At 44.8% G+C, this 16,762-nt stretch overlaps 2 protein-coding genes across 2 annotated transcripts in view; one reads left to right on the top strand and one right to left on the bottom strand.

Moving 5' to 3' along the window:
* The window catches only part of LOC149359252 (neprilysin-1-like), a 114,993-nt gene extending 112,652 nt beyond the window's left edge, over window positions 1-2,341 (bottom strand). Inside the window, exon 1 of the mRNA XM_089571537.1 lies at window positions 2,257-2,341. The gene's annotated coding sequence lies outside the window, so the exon portion shown is untranslated. The remainder of the gene's footprint in view (window positions 1-2,256) is intronic.
* sra (RRM_RCAN_like domain containing protein Sra) lies at window positions 756-16,051 on the top strand. The gene is made up of 4 exons (XM_089571540.1): window positions 756-1,093; window positions 6,046-6,219; window positions 7,536-7,704; window positions 11,687-16,051. Exons 1-4 carry the CDS (start codon window positions 926-928, stop codon window positions 11,836-11,838), a joined length of 663 nt encoding a protein of 220 aa, XP_089427666.1. The 5' UTR covers window positions 756-925; the 3' UTR covers window positions 11,839-16,051.
* The last annotated feature ends 711 nt before the right edge of the window (window positions 16,052-16,762 follow it).

Below are 16,762 nucleotides of genomic sequence, written 5' to 3'. Positions count from 1 at the left end.
ACTTTACTTTCGTTTATTTAGAGCTTAAAAACGTCCCTTGTCGTGGCAGGGCAAGCAGGCTTACTATATAGCAGTATTTACAGCTTGCTGTTATGCGCATCAACGATAATACGGCCCTATTTCGTAATCCCATGCGCCACGGGGCTCAGAACTCAACCAAAAAACGCGCGCTCAGTCTCGCGCACAAACGAAACCGAAACCTCACTTCGGTGCTTTATCGTCATGCATAGCACGCTTCACAGTACACAAAATAAAAATTAATTTCTGTACGACAATGGTCGTGCCAGTGTTCCTCCGCAATTATTTGTCCAGCGATTTGAAGTGAGTTAGCGACTTTTAGAACTTAACCCACCCTGCAGGGAGATTCAACCTGAATGCACGCCGATCCGGCGATCAAAACGTGGCTCGTATGCTCGTATTTCAATGCATATGTAGTATCATTTAAAGCGATGAGCAATCAAGCAAGACTGTTTTTCCTGTCCACTTTACTGAGTCATGCGCGAGTACAAGCAAGTTTTACGCAAAGGTTGCTTAGCTGAAGGCGTTCAGCAAATCCGCCGCTACCTTTACGAGCTATGGAACAGTCTGACATCCGTGAAGGAAGGAAAGAACGGCTACGAATTAGGATCACTTTAACAATATTTGAAATTGGAGCAAATCTAGCTCAACGTTGAGCGCCATTTCTCCTGCCCAGATGGCGCGGTCTACTGCACACAAGTCTACAGACAAGTACTACTCTTTCTTTCTCTCCATGTAGGAGGGGCACCGTTTTTCTCTGGATTGCTCCGCGTCTGTGCGCGAAGCGTGATGGCCGTGCGGTTCGCGTTTGGCTGTGCGTGATGCTGTCTCCGTGACGTCCGTACGGATATACTGAGAAGTAGCGTCAGTATTGTTATCGCTTCATATAGCAGCAGGTTTCTTTAGAATGAAAACCCGTGACAGTGCGTCCAGCGACATGGAAGAGTGCCACCGTATCAGCACCTTGGAAGACTGCGAAATGCTGTTGAACGATTTGGCGGATACGTCTGACCTACCGACGTCGCTCATTATTACCAACGTTGATGTTAGCGTCTTCACGGACCCGGAACAAAAGGTACGGGGCTTTCCCTCATGGAGCGATCTAAAAAGCCTGGCGAGATAAGTCGTCTCAATTAATCGATGCAGCCTGTCGGGCCTTTGAAGGGTGCTCCTTTCAGCTGTTGCCACGGTCAAAACGTGTAGCATCGATACATTCGCCTGTGGATGTTTCGTTGAGCTGGATGTGCATGCCCTTTGCTGTACGCTTCAATAGAGTTCTTGATTCCTTACGTATTAGGCAAAACCTACAAGGCTTTCGTCTTCTATCATGTCTCCGTGGAATCTCATTCATTGTCGGCATTTTTTACACATCTGGTTTTTATCGCGCCGCATACTATTGAGCAGTTGCTATTTTTATCGCTGTTGGCTTGGTTTTTAAACGCGGACTGTGGGATACTTTTTATTTGTTTGTGAGTTAAGAATTAGCGCCAAGACTTGCGTTATAGGCTCCTGAAAATAGGCTTCTTTACAAGTCCGATGCTACCAGCAGATAGCGCGCACTGCGGTTGCTCGTCGAAGCCTGAACGGGCCGGGCGCGTGATACCGGCGTGTGTTTCAGGCTCCTGTACGAAGCGCTACTGACCTGAATATCGAAAAAAAAAAAAAACGACGCACACAAGACAGGCAGCGAATATATATATATTTTTTTTCGATATAAGTGGGTCTGATCAAGAAACGTAAGCTTGACCTTCCCAGACAGCTTAAACGCACCTAATTGTTCGTAACAAGCAGTTTCTGTCTCTCACTGAGATTTGCGTGTACTAGAGCAGCTGTTCTTCGATGAAGTGGTTTAACGTTTAGGGGGGGGGGGGGGGGGGGGGGGTCTAACGTCCCAATGCGACTCAGGTTATGAGGGACGCCGTAGTGAAGGGCCACGGTTATGCGTAACAGACATGGTCTAGTAAATCAGTCCAGTTTCTGAAAAAGGAAAATAAAAATCACATGATGATATTAGATTTAGCTGACCTATAGCTCAGTAGCCTTAAATGCGTTTTTATTCCAGCACGAATCGGAATACAATTGCTTCCAACTTAAGTGGAACTTTCTTTTCTAACCTCGTGAGCCTTTAACATTGGCTAAGCTTCTACATGCACTTTCGCATGTTCTCAGAGTGAGAAAGTCGACAGGATAGAACATCAGTTATATTTGAATATAGCCATCAATTGCATAAGCACTCACTCATCATTCCATCTGTAGAGCCGATCGCCAATGAACAGAAGAAGAAGCCTTGTAGCCCACGCAGTGTCCGACCTCTTGGTTACACCTGAACATCCGTCTTCAGTTGTTGCAGTGTAGTGCCCCACACCATCACACTGGGCCAAACTCAACAAAGCTCAGTTACTCTGCTGGGTTTGCATATTTCTGGGACACAGCAGGCGCGGTGTTACAGGTGCTTCAGCAACGTAGGCTCTCCTTAGGTCAGCACTTGTTTGCACACTTCAGAAGATGATGCACTTTTGTGCATGTGTGCTTTCAAGGCAGGCTATTCTTTTCCTGGGGGCAGCCTCTGCCCAGGGTGCTTAAGGGAGCAAGGTCCAGTGAGCAGGTAAAGTGCCGATTCCACCACAAAGGGCATGCTTGGGTGCAGGTGCGTCAAGGAAAAATGTGGGACGGAAGCGCTCGCTGTGATGTTCCAGCTGAACAAATCTGAAATGGCTGGCCGCTGGGTTTCGCTAAGCGACGGCCTTGGCTCCCCTTATGCGGCTTCCATTGCTGAGAGCTTTATATGTCCTGTTGCGGGTTCCTTGGCAGTGAGGACTGCCTCAGTTTTATGTCACCCAATTTCTTTATGTTGTAGGCTTCTGAATGTGTTTAATAAAGTCACCTAGATTGCTTGATAATAGCTTTTTTTTTTTTTTTTTTCGGACAGCTTTGCTTCTTTTCCAGCCTGTACACTTGTTGAAACTAATTTCAACACTGTCTGTTATGCAAATATTGGTGTGTGGCATGAACACTGGTAAGTATAATCAAGTTAGTGCTCACCACATGATTACTTCTCTGTACAAGTTTTTCTGTATGTATGACTTTAAGGAGGACATTAATTGTTCTTCAAATTGATCAATTTATGGCAACTGAATTTCCACATCTTTCTCTGAAGAATATCTCTTTAGCCATTTTATGCGATCCTTGAAGTGGAAGTGTCCATGTATGTTAACGAGAACTGTAATAAACAGCAGAAAACTCATAGGCTCAAGAGCCATCTTTACTGCTGTCTCCTGGATTGTACTCTTTCATTTCTGGAGTGCTCACTCGAAAAAAAACTGTAAATGTTGAAACCAGTCAACAGACTGATTTTAACCTCATCCAATTCGTCACAAGAAAAAAAATTCTGAAACTTAGAATGATTCTAGCAAAAATTTGGTTGTCCTTCGGATATTAACTTGCAAGGTTAAACTGGATATACTCAATCAGTTTGGTGGCAGAGTTCCCTATTTGTTTGCTCTTTCCTTCTGTTAGTGGTTACAAATAGTGGTATTTTTATTTCATGTGGCTGTCACATGAAGACTGCTTCACATCAGTGCAGGAGTAGACACTGTACAAAAAGAATGAGCGAAAATTTTGCCAAAGTTCATGTTTCGTCAATAAACACAAACTATATGCTGCATCTGCAAGATTGTTAGATGGAAAAGACAAACTAAAGTGTAGATGAAGAAAAAAAAAAAAAAGAACACTGGTCACTTTTTTGAAGTTTCCATGGGTTAAGAAGTGACATTGAACATCATCCATTTGTTTCAAAAAGGGGCGAAAATATCGCAGTTGTATCTTTTTTCTTTCAAATTTACAGAATCACAGATGTTGTTTTGTATTTGTAGGGTGTAGGTTGAGCAGTTTAGCGTGGCTCCTGGAGAGCTGTGCTGCTCATGTGCAAGGAGCAGTGACCACAGCTGGCCTTCCTCTCCTTAAAATGATCAGAGTGTAAAATATTGACAATGCCTACGCCAATGAACACAGTGAACACTGGCCTATGGCTTCAGCACCACGTTTCTGGCACCATCTTGTCAATGCCTGCAGCCCACATCTCTCTCTCATCACCCCAGGTAGCACTGACCCAGAGAGCCATTATGCGCACTTCCTTTCCTTAAAATGATCAATGCCAACTATGCCTTCAGCTATGGCTTCAGCACTGCATTTCTGGCACAATGTTGTCAATGCCAGTGTATGCAGCGCACACCTGTCACTACCCCCACTTAGCTTAAAGCAGGGTTGAGGTGTCCACTGTTCCAAGAGGGCGGTTATGTGCCTTCCCTCTGGTTCATGTGTCCATCGAGATGTGGACACCTCATCCTCACCTCACACTACTAAGTATATTCTGGCATAGCAGAGCTAAGCCATTGTCAATTTTTTTAAGCAGTTTTGGTTCATCATTTGTTTAGCACACTGGCATGAAAAAAAAGGGGGGGGGGGGGGGGGGGAATGTTAGATCTCATTTTTCCACTTTCTTTGAATCGGCTTTTGTCACTGGTATTAATAATGGCCATTTGTAGAAGAAATGCCAGTTTATGAACAGTCCACCAAAAAAGGACCTGATTCTTAGTGAACCCATGAAGTACAGGAGAGATGGGACACAGTGAGAGCGCTGTCTGTGTCACAGTTCCCCTTCTCTCACCCTATATCACTTCGGGTAGGTACGTATCAGCTAGCCCAAAGCGCCACCTCAGGCAATTAGTGTATTTTTTTTTTTTTCAAATTGTTTCAGAGGTGCAGGTTTTAAGTAATGAACCAAGAGACGATGCCTTCTTTTTGCCACCCTGTAGGCAGAGTTAATAGAAGTAACATCTACTTCTGTTACATCATTATTTTATTCCATTTTTTTTTCTAATTATTTCCTTCTTAAATTGTTATGTTATTTTGTTATTGGTGTGTACTATTTTGCCTTAATTCTGTTACTGCTCCTTTTTTGGGGGTCAGGAAACACGACTCTTGAGTGTCGCACTTCCTTAATGTAGCTGCATTCCACAGTGCAGCATGACATCATGATAGCTTGCAGTGTGATTGGGTAAGTCACGTGTAATGACACTACTGCAGACTTTCTTTCTTTTCCACTGTCTCGTTGAGCTTTTTTTTTTTTTTGCACTATACTGTTCATACACCACCCCATACAGTCATTCCAAGCCGCTATAAAAAAATGTGTAAGTATAAGTGTATAAGTGTACCGTGTTGGTTCATGATATGAGCATTATTGTTTCTCGAAGGTAATTTACAAGGCAATAGCAGGCAACTTCCACATTTCAAAATCATGTTTATTCATAGTGGAAAAAGCATGTGGCGAGCCTAACACAGGTACTTTATGTTTATGGTTATGTTATTTTCTATCTCATTGAAATTCTGTTTTGGGGGAAATCTGCACACCTGACATTCTTGAGAAGTAATCTGGTGATCTAAACCCACTCTATATGGCACTATAAAGCTTCTTTAACTTGTCCCTCCAACATTTCTTAACTCCACAGAGATAATCCACAAGACAGCGTGGGCAATGGTCAGGGATGGAGTGGTTAATTGCACAAGGCTTGCTGGCCATTAAATCATCTCTCATGCTTTCACTTGCTTTGGCTTGCCACCATGCAACAATTTGTCATTATCCTGTTCTGGGAGCCTAGAAACTGGTTCATTAATCGCAGTTGTTGATGAAGTATACTTGCTATGCATTGCCTGGCTTACCTGTCCAGGGCCAATCCCAAATTCTGTCCCATCCCAGACAAGTAGATGCCAATGACTCAACAAAAATATTACCATGGTGAGATGAGAAAACTACAGTACAGGCAATGCCACAGTGCAATGTGCTTTGCCTGGACTTACCAGCTATTAAACCATGTCACTGACATCTCCCATGCTATGGTCTTCTGTGGCTTGCCATTGTCGCTTTACGTTCGTGCTTGCAGCCATTTTGTTCCTATTGCACCCTGATTTTCGTGTTGGATTACCGTGCAGTGAAAATTGAGAGCGCAAGCTTTTTTCCCCCTGATGCAGGCCAAGTTTGAGGAGATGTTTGAGCTGATCGAGCCTGGGGCCAGTTTTGGCTACTTCCGCAGCTTCCGCCGCGCAAGGGTCACCTTCGAGAGTCCAGACTCGGCGGCACGGGCACGCATCCACTGCCACCAGCTGCAGTTCGGCGAGAGCGTTCTCAACTGCTACTTTGCTCAGGTCAGACTGCTGCTGCTACTGTGTTGTTCACTCCTTCTACCTCTGGACTGGTGTGAGTGGTAAGAAGTGAAAAGGTTAAGGGCAGTGAGGTGCTCATGTTGTTTTTTAGTGCGCAGCACTTCTAGCCACAGTCACAGATTTCGAGGATGGCAGTCTGAAGCCTGGGGGCCAGCTTGCACCTGGAGTTTTTAGGAAAGTAAAGGCGCATAGCTAGTTCACTTTGTTGGTAGACACCTCAAGTGTACTACGAACCCTGACTAAAAGCTTGTAAACACTGGTGCACTTGAGGCGTCCACCAACAAAGTGAACTAGCTATGCGCCTTTCCTGTTCTCAAAACCGAGAGAAGTTTTACATCGCAAATAAGATTAGACTGGGGATAAGACTGTCTTATTTTCTTCATGCAAGCCGCCTCTGCTCTCTCGCACTCTCTCTCAGTGAGACAAAAGAAGACTTAACAGTGAAAAAAAAAAAATGCAGGATGCTTTCATTGGATGGCAACAAATTGTGGTTCCGCAACAATCATTCTGTGAAAGAAAAATTCAAAATGCAGTGTGTACGAATTCTATGGTATGAAGTTTCACCTGGCTACGCATTGCTCTCCAGTGGTTGACGAAAATCGTGATTGATCGTTTCATTAAGCCCATCTTCAAAAGATCAGCTGGTCTTACCTAAACATTCGTTATCGCTCTTACCCGTGCCAGTTAGGCTAGGCTAGCAATCAGTTCATGTCTTTGCTTGTTTGCTTTGTTTTCCGTTGTTCTCTGCTTAAGGTCATTCTTCTCCTGCAGTAAGCCTTCATATGAGAAATGACAGTTTCATGGCCCCCTTTACTGGTCCTCGTCTACTAGCACAGGAAAAATGTAAAATCCCAACTTGCCCAGTTTTTGATAATTTGTGTCTTTCACTCTCTAGTGTTTATGCTATGGCAGTGCTATCAGTATGAAAAGCTTCAGCGCCATTTGCCTCTACTCAAGGGTGGATTTAAGGTAGAGGGCATTGCCCCCCCTTTCCTGCTTTTTTTTTTTTAGCAAGAAATTTTCCATGGAAAAACCACACGGTAATGAGATAAGAAGTTCAAGGAGTACAGTGTGCAAGTAGGACCTCCCCCCTTATCATTACTATGCAGCCCAGACACACTAACTGTAAGCTGACACTGTAGAGAGAGAACCTCAGCAGATTGACTATTTCTGATCTGTCCTTCATACTTTGATGAAAGATCTTTTTGTGGGAAAAACAAGGGTTGCCTGGCGCAACCATTTTTGTATGGAGACCCCCCCTATGAAATCAGCCAAGTGACAACGCCACTGTGTTGCAGGCTTCGTCTCCGGATGAGGGCAAAGATGGCCACCTCCAGCCCCCATCTCCGCAGCGACAGTTCCTCATCTCGCCCCCCGCATCACCGCCAGTTGGCTGGGAGCCCGTTGAGGAGCATGAACCATGCATCAACTACGACATCATCACAGCTTTGGCCAGCATGGCACCAGGTACGGGCCTTGGCGGATTAAGTCATCGTGATCATGATCATAATCTGGAACCAAACCAAATGCACTGCAGCATAGACCCCTCTAAGTATACAACAGCTGTATCTTACCGGTACTCACCTATGGGACAGAAACGTGGAGGCTAACAAAGAGGGTTCAGCTTAAGTTAAGGACAACGCAGCGAGCTATGGAAAGAAAAATGATAGGCGTAACGTTAAGAGATCGGAAGCGGGCAGAGTGGGTGAGAGATCAAACGTGGGTTAATGACATCCTGGTCGAAATCAAGTGGAAGAAGTGGGTTTGGGTAGGGCATGTAATGCGAAGGCAAGATAACCGCTGGTCCTTAAGGGTAACGGAGTGGATTCCAAGCGAAGGCAAGCGTAGCAGGGGGCGGCAGAAAATTAGGTGAGGAGATGAGATTAAGAAGTTTGGGAGGATACGGTGGCCGCAACTGGCGAAGGACAGGGTTAATTGGAGAGAAATGGGAGAGGCCTTTGTCCTGCAGTGGGCGTAGTCAGGCTGATGATGATGATGGTAGACCCCTCTGTCTTCACGCTGTTATTGGCAAATGGCCTTGAAATGGCACAAAACTGAAAGCAAACTGCAGGACGCAGGGCTTCCATGGCAGGCTTTTGTCATGTTACCTCCTTGTGCTTTATGTGGTGTCCACCCAAGAAAGTATGTAACAACGTTGTCAAAAGTAGCCTTTGTCATGACATTCCCCAGTGCTCGTTGTCCGCCACTAACCATAGACATGAATTTGTATGGCTGTAAATTTCTTCACCCCGTCATTGCATCTCATTCTCCGCTGTTCTTGACAGTCTTTCTTTTCTCTTGGTTTCCACTCTGCGACTCTGATAGAGCAGTGCTTGCCTGTCATATGTACTAGAAGTCTTGCCGAAGTCCATTTCTTCCCTTCTTAAAGGTGCACTGAAGAGGAATCTGAACTCGTTTTTTTACCGCCGGAATTCAATCTACACGTTCCAAGCTTTCTTGGAAACTTCGAATTATTGCCCTGTTCAGCCAATTTCCCTAATTTAAATCAGATTAACATCGAGTTCCTGCCTTTTTTTTTTTAATTCCCCGCAAACGGTGGGAGGAGTCGACCAACCTTTCACCCTGCCCCGCGGCGGCTTGCCGCTCTGCCATCGGAGGAGTGATACGTAGCGATAAGGAGAAAGCAAAGAGTCCACGCGTATCTTTATTTCTGTGGTCCTAATTTGCAGCCATGTAGTCTCTGACTAGACCTATTTATTCACAGAAACCTAAAAGAAACAAAATAAAAGCGAAAGCAAAGTCGCCACGCGACTGCCTGAAAGGCACTCCATGTGTTGGTTGACTCCTCCCATCGTATGCGAGGAATTATAGAAAAAAGGCGGGAGCCGAACGTTAATCCAATTTAATTAGGGAAATCGGCCGCACAGGGCAATAAATTGAAGTTTCTAAGAATGCTTGGAACATATAGATCGAGTTCCCGCGACAAAAAGACGAGTTCAGATTCCTCTTCAGTGCATCTTTAATGAGACTAAGTGTGGCTTGTACATTTTCACATTTACGTGACTCATCATCACAGAGGTGTTGAAGGGACACTACAGACTCTGTCAGATTTGTAAAGCTGTGGATGTTTGGGCATATGAACCTTATAATGCACGGAGCTACATTCTTTTTCTCGATTTGATTGCTAGGAGTGGCATATGCACTGGTTAAAATTGTGGCTGATATCCCAGGCCCCTTCTGTTACACGCTGAGCGTAGCAAAGTGGCAGGCAGGCAGGGAAAGATGTCTCAGTGATGTCATCATTGGAAGTTCCTTGTTTTAGTTTCATCACCAGAAGTCCTTGGCTTCTGTGTGTCTGCCATGAAACACAGCCCAGGATCAGCTGCGAGTGGCTCTGTTTTTTTTTTACTGTACAGACTGTACTTAAAGGGGTCATGTGACATTTGAATGTTTGAAGGCTTACTAAAACGAAATACAAATGAGTTAAAAGTTCCATAAAAAGTTAGTACAGTAGGAGGTCCCAAAGTAAAAACTGTCTAGGGGACCTCCCATCAGGGATAAGAAAAGTGCACAAGTTCGGCAGAGGAGCTGGAACAAAAGTATACAATCAAGTTAAAACCTATTAGCATAATTTGCGGCAATGAATAAGTTATACAATAGTTAGGCGGCATAATTTTACAAAAAGGCATAAAACAGCAAAGCATAAGAGCAAGAGAAAGAACACAAAAGACATCAGATAACAGTGGGCAATGAATAAATGTGGATATTATAAAACAGAAGCGGAGGAAAAAAAAAGATGTTCCAGATGAGTAACAATATGACCGTTTGCTGTCAGAGTGGGGAACAGAAAATGAGATTAAGGCAACCTTATGTATGGCATGAAGCTGAATTTGTTGATAATCAAGCACATGGCTGTTATTGTTTTTAGGCGTAGCATGCCTGAACATCCAAGGAGAGTGCAAGACTTGTAATATTTAATAAACTTCCCCAGAAACGTTCAATGTGAGCCGATAGTGTTGAAAAGCAGTGGTGATATTCGGCAGCAGAAATGAGGTGGCAGCCAGATTGGGTGCTGCCTTTCTGATTGTTTCAGCGTCCAGTTAAAACCTAGTTCTTTAAGCTTGGGAAATGTATTCAAAGTATGATGCCTCTGAGGGCTGTAAGCTTTTTCGCAAGCGACAAAAACTAAAAAAAAAAATCTGTGAAAGCAAACAAAAACTAGTAATATTTCATTCAGTGTTACTCAAACCGCACCAAGAAGGCAGCAAAAAAAGACAAAGAAAAGCCAGTCGGCACAGCTTGGGCAAAAATGTGAAGAGAAAAGCCAAAAGGGAGCTGAGGTTTGGTTGGGGGGGGGTGAAAGAGAGAGAGAATGGTAGCTGCAATCCTACCAACAAAGAAACATAGGGGAGCTTCCTTTAGTCCAGTTAATTGCGCCTGCCCTGACAAAGCAGCAGTTGCATGCAATCTTCAGCTACGCGTATCCAAGGGGCAGTTCTGATTGGTAGCACCCGGTCTCGGCAGTGGGTGAGTGAGATGCATTTTTGTCTTATTTTTTTACTTTGAACTTTCTAAGTGGAATAACATTGCACGCTCAGCTTTCAATAATTATTTTTGCACTTGTTTCTGATATCCGTAAGGGGGATCCCTTTGACGTCAATAATTTGCAATAAAATGAACGTCGCCGTGCCCCTTTAGGTTTGTAGGTGGAGTAAGGGTACAAGTGGTGCGGGCACAAATGAAGTAGTTGTGGGCTCCTCATGTCAGTGTTCTGTGCAGCTTTTATCTTTACAAACACCAGTGGGCGAAACGATGTCACCTTTCTGTACTTAAAACCTGACAGCATACTGGGGCACTGCTATGAAAATGAGCCCTTTCAATCCCTTAAAACAACAGTGCTCTGCTTGGATCATTTCCTTGATGATGTCTGTCATCAGAACTTGTCTGCAATGCGTATTTGTCTACATTGTCTATAATGTCTAAAATCACAGATGGCCACAGGAGCTCAAGTGTGGGCAGTGCTGCAGTCAAACATTTTTAAAGCTGTTTTGCACTTATTTTTGGCCGCTTTGTCCATGATATTTGTGTTCAGGAGGAAGAAAACACGAAATGGCAATTCCAACTCAAATTTTTTTTGGAAAAGTGCTTCCACTTGCCTATAGGACATACATGACATTTTTGTTCAATCAGTTTTGTATGCTTAACTGCTTATCACTTTGTTCAGACAGGGTGTCAGCGTATGTGAAAAAGGGTTGGGGAAAAGTGTGATAAATGATTGGTAAAGGGAGTTGAACTAAGTGCCTTCACCAGCCATTGACTGTCCCTTTGGTGGCCAAGCCTTGGGTCTGGAAAGAGAGATAAGGTGTCGGGCAGGACAACGAGCGGGCAACTTTTCCCAAGCTCTAATCTCACTGAGACGAGGAGAAGCTAAAAGCGCTGGACAGACTGCTATGGCTAGCTCAGCAAATCGATGTGTGGCATCATGCAGGGGAGCCGCACGAGCTTCACCCACCCTCGGACACGCAGCCGGGCATCGTGGTGCACATTTGCGAGGAGGTGCCCTCGTCGGAGCCCAAGCCAGAGAAGCCGTACTTCATCCACACGCCGTGTCCTGAGAGGCCGTGCGACCCCTCCTCCTAGGACCCTCCCCTCTGTTCTCTTTTCCCTCCCTCCCTCCCCTGTCGGTGAACTGATCCTTCGAGTGGTTGCTGTGTAACTGTGTGCCAGCTCCAGCTGCAGTGTGCTGCATTATTCTTGCCTGCCCGTCTCCTTTGCTCCTCACTTGTGGTGAAGGCCTGGGGGTGAGGTGGTGGATGGCCGCCTTCGTGCAATTTTTTATGCATGGGTTCAGGTAAATGCCGTTTAGTTTGACTCTGACAGGTAGCAGTACCAGCACGTGCTGCATTTGAAGCATTTTGGAGTTCTTGCCTCTTCGTCACTGCATACAGTGGGGAGAACCAGCATTTGAGGAAACGCTTAGTCATGGCAATGCTGAGCCGTAATTTGACCCTGCGTTAGCCCAACTGAGCAACCGTGGACGTTGAGCAAAAAAAAAAAAAAGGAGTATGCACGAGTGCAACTTCCGCCTTCGCCAGCTCTCCATCTGTCTGCCAAAAATTCCTCTCAGTGCTTGTGGGTGCATGCATTCTATGCACAGGGTGGGAGCAGTATGCCGACTAATAAGCAATAATGTGCGACATTTCAGCGGTGACATGCTGCGTCTGACCATAAATTAATTCGGCAGCTTCCGCAGGGTGCAGTGGCACATAGTATCTTCTAAGAGCAGCAATGGTGTTACTGAAAGCCAAATTTATTGTTGATTCCTTTCCAGTGGCCCTCATTCAAACTTCTTGCTTGCCTGGAGTTGCTGATTCTGGCTCTGTTGTTCTGGTCTAAGCGATTTTGAGTTCTTGTGTGTTTATCCTGGGCATCCTTTACCGGGAGCGCAGTAGTATTTGTAGATGCATTGGCTGTGTAGACTGCGAAGAATGTTCATTGTTGATTAAGAAGATTCTAATGAATGCTCGATGAGTGGTAATGAATGCAAGCTTCTTTTTGTTTTTTTGTTCTCATTTTGACAGCTTCCCGGTTACACTTGCACTGCAGAGGCATACGGCAGCCATAGTGGTCAGCCTAGTAATGGCGCACCTTTTTATTGTGACCCGAGAAAGAAAGCTCTATACTCCGCGACAACTTTTTTTTGGTAATGGAGCGTAAGCTATGGAGCCGAAACTTACCCTCTCTTCCTACACAGCGAAATATAGTGCCCACTTCCAGTTATTAGTTTTCTCTTAAACCTTCATATACTGTCAGTATTCGTTATTTAAGGCATATTTCTAACACCACTCCCAATTTTCAACGTTCGAAAGTCAAGGAAAAGCCAGTTTTCTTGATTGCAGCGAATTTCCTGGGCGTGTCTAGTTACCGGAAGCTGCCATAGATGGCACCAGTTGCACCAGTGGCCGACACGCACTTCATCTTTGTAGCCTTCCCTTCTTTGCAAAGGAAAGCTGTTGCCAAGTACAGGTGTGACAACCTACCGTAAAAACCAAATATAGGTTGAACTTTTTTTTCAGAAAACCATGCCAAAAAGTCGACTCCCGTCTTATATATACTGGTCATTGGCGGAAAAACTACGGAAGTCTTGCAACAATTGGCGACTGAAGTACAGATTAGAACAACCTCCATCACCATCAGCAGCAGCGCGGTATGGCGACGTTGTGGCACCACTAATTTGCGTTTCCGTTGTCACAAAGTTATTTTGTTTTGTGGCTGGGTGTTGTCGGTGTGGAAATCTCTCCCCGCAGTGATGGTGCGCAAGTCTTTTAGAAAATGCAGCATAAGCTATGCGCTAGACGCCACTGAGGATGATGCTCTATGGGACGTGGACAGCGAGAAGCAATTGTCATCCGACTCGAGTTCGGACGACTCTGATGACTCGGGAGTAATGCTTGCGCACTTCGTGCCCTTCTCTGTACTGTACACACGGCCAATTCTTTAACAGTATCACGCGACCATTGCCTCACGTGTTTGTCAGCACCTTATCACGAAGCAGCGAAAGAAACGAGAGTAAGCGCATGTGTAAACATGTGCGTATTTCACTTGTTTCGCCGCTCAGCGCCGTTAATAAGACGCTGACAAGCACACGGGTCTATGGTCGCTGACAGTGCTAAAGAATTGGTCGGGTGTACATACGAGCAGCATCTAAATGAAAATAAATATTGTCACCATTGTGCAGCCGGTTGAGTCACATTTGTTTCAAGGTAAGGGTGGGTTTCAGTACTTTTGCTGTTGAAAAAGATTTTTTTCGTTTTTAGAATTGGTTAGTTGGGGGGTCGACCTATATTCCAGCCCGACTTATATTCTGGTCCAACCTATATTCCAGTTTTTACGGTAGTGACTGGCAAGTACTGCAAAAGCCGTGGCGTCTCCAGCGCATTAGTGTTATCGTTGTTGCTATTGTCATCAGTTTGTTTTGTCATGTGCCATGCCAGCAGCTGTCCAGTGATAATTACTCTGTCGATAATTGTCATCATGTCTCGTCTCGCTTGTGATACAAAGGCCGTTGGAAATGTGCCGCTTGTTGCTATGAACGTAGCTGCAAGTTTTGCAGCCTCATTGGTAAAACAAAGCTGTGATGGTGGTGATAGTGATGCGATGTAACCCTCACACATGAAAGGGATGGCAAGAATGTCATGTCCTAGCAATTGTCTTGGCCAGGGCAGTTAACTCAGGCTGTCAGGTCTCCGTGATATTTCCTGCAGCATTCGTAGCGTGGCGCTGCACATTTGTTGAAAGTTTTGCATGTACAGAGATCCATTTTACGTATACTTGTGGGAGTTGTCTTGAAATGTGAACAAGCTGTCTGTCAAGAAAGGTTGTGCATTGGATAGGTGAGGCCAAATTTACCGGCAAAGTTCAGCGCACATTTCTTGCCTTGGCAGCATTAAGTGCATTTGTGAAACATTTAGTTCCTACAACCTCTGCACTTGTGGGGTAAAATTGCTGGTCGGAACATCTGGGCTTTTTAAGTTTTGTGAATGGAGCAGGCTTAAAGGTGCACTGAAGAGGAATCTGAACTTGTATTTTTACTGCTGGAACTCGATCTACATGTTCCGAGCGTTCTTGGAAACTTCGAATTATTGCCTTGTGCAGCTGATTTCCCTAATTTAAATCCGATTATTGTCGGGCTCCTGCCTTTTTTTTTTTTAATTCTTCGCAAACAGTGGGAGGCGTCTACCATCTTTTTTACCCAGTCCCATCGCGGCTTGCCGCTCTGCCATCGGCGGAGTGATACGTAGTGATTGGCGAAAGCAAAGAGTCCACACGTATTTTTATTTCCGCGGGCCTAATTTGCAGCTTTGTGGTCTCTGACTAGACCTATTTATTCACGGAAGCCTAAAAGAAACAAAATAAAAGTGAAAGCAATGTCGCCATGCGACTGCCTGAAAGGCACTCCATGCATTGGTCGACTCCTCCAACCGTATGCGCGAATTTAAAAAAAAAAAAAAGGGGGCGGGAGCCGAACGTTAATCCGATTTAATTAGAGAAATCGGCCGCACAGGGCAATAAATCGAAGCTTCTAAGAATGTTGGGAACGTGTAGATCGAGTTCTCGCGGCAAGAAGACGAGTTCAGATTCCTCTTCAGTGCACCTTTAAGGCATTGTTGCCCAAAAGTGAAATTGTGGAATCTCAGCTAATTTTGCTTGCTTGTATGAACCTGCCTACTCTGTTCTAGGCGAACTGTCTCGTTATGAACTGTTAGATACCCAGCAAGGTGTGCATTGTGTGCGTGATAAGTGATCTATTGAATAAAATGCGTTCCGCCTCATGCATCTGGGCACATATGCGCTCACTAACGTGTTTGGCTGATCGCCCGTACATGAGGAGAGGGAATTGTTTGAGCTCATTTGTTTAAAGCTGTGGTCTTGCAGAGAGTTGTATTGTGCGTGTGCTGCAAGCAATGCTTTATTTTTATACGTAACCGTTTTGTCGGGAGATTTTTATTTACTTTTGTTGTGCTTTGTTTTGGCTTTGATAAAGCGAGTTATATACACATTGACCGAGTAACCATTCTGGTTTTCTTCATTGTAGATTTTTTCAACAGGTGCACGGGTCTTATGCGAGGGATATGTCATATGCCAGAAGCTAAGTGCTTTCTTGGGCAAGTTGACCTTTGACTGTCGGTACTCTAAACAGTAGATGTGCTCTGTGCTTGAAGTGTGGCTGCTTTGGTTGCTAGCAACAGTGGAGCAGCTAATGGTGACTATCGATGCTGGCGCATTTATTTACTCTCAGCTGCTGTACTCCGCAACGAAGAAGTGTGTATAAAAAGAATCAATGTGATTCCTTCATGGTTTGAGCTGATTTCATTTTTTCCTTTCAAAGTCAAGGAAAGTTATGTACAGAGTATTTCTGCTTTCATCATCTTTTATGGGCAGACCATTCAGTCAAACGTTACTATTTTTCCCAGAAGTTAGAATGGCATTGCATTCTATGCATTCTACGACATGATTGGCATTTAGTTGGCCAAGCTGGCAGTCTTCATGTTAAACAAAGATCTCAAAGGTATATAGGTATGTGCATTTGTTCCTCCCCTCATTATGCACACATTTTTTTCTTTTGGTCCGCCGCGGCGGCTCAGTGGTTATGGTGCTCGGCTGCTAACTTGAAAGACGCAAATTCGATCCCGGCCGCAGTGGTCAAATTTCAATGGAGGCGAAATTCTAGAGGCCCGTGTGCTGTGCGATGTCAGTGCACGTTAAAGAACCCCAATTTCCGGAGCCCTTCACTACGGCATCTCTCAGAGCCCGAGTCACTTCGGGACGTTAAACCCCAATAAACCCATAAGCCAAAACAAAGATCACGGTAAACTTTTTCTTTTTAGTTTTGTACAAATAATCGCTGGAAAAACGTGCAGAAAGGAACCTAACACTTGCTACAACCTCTTGGTAGTAACCAAAAATTCCACGTGAGAGCTCTTTTGTGGATACAGCAAACTCCGTCCACCCACGTGGTTATACACTGCTGGGCTTTTGTACACCCCATGAGCTGCTTGTGAGA

This window comes from Amblyomma mixtum, chromosome 2, assembly GCF_055824585.1.
Source record: "Amblyomma mixtum isolate Tamu chromosome 2, ASM5582458v1, whole genome shotgun sequence".
Taxonomy (NCBI): Eukaryota; Metazoa; Arthropoda; class Arachnida; order Ixodida; family Ixodidae; genus Amblyomma; species Amblyomma mixtum.
The sequence above is the reverse complement of the archived record's forward strand: the minus strand, read 5'-3'. Positions and strand labels throughout refer to the sequence as shown.

Bases quoted from the DNA above. Each gene is read 5' to 3' on its own strand.
- sra (XM_089571540.1), top strand. From the start codon at position 926: ATGAAAACCCGTGACAGTGCGTCCAGCGACATGGAAGAGTGCCACCGT. The intron at 1,094-6,045 runs GTACGGGGCTTT...CCCCTGATGCAG, and splicing joins TCACGGACCCGGAACAAAAG to GCCAAGTTTGAGGAGATGTT. The intron at 6,220-7,535 runs GTCAGACTGCTG...ACTGTGTTGCAG, and splicing joins TCAACTGCTACTTTGCTCAG to GCTTCGTCTCCGGATGAGGG.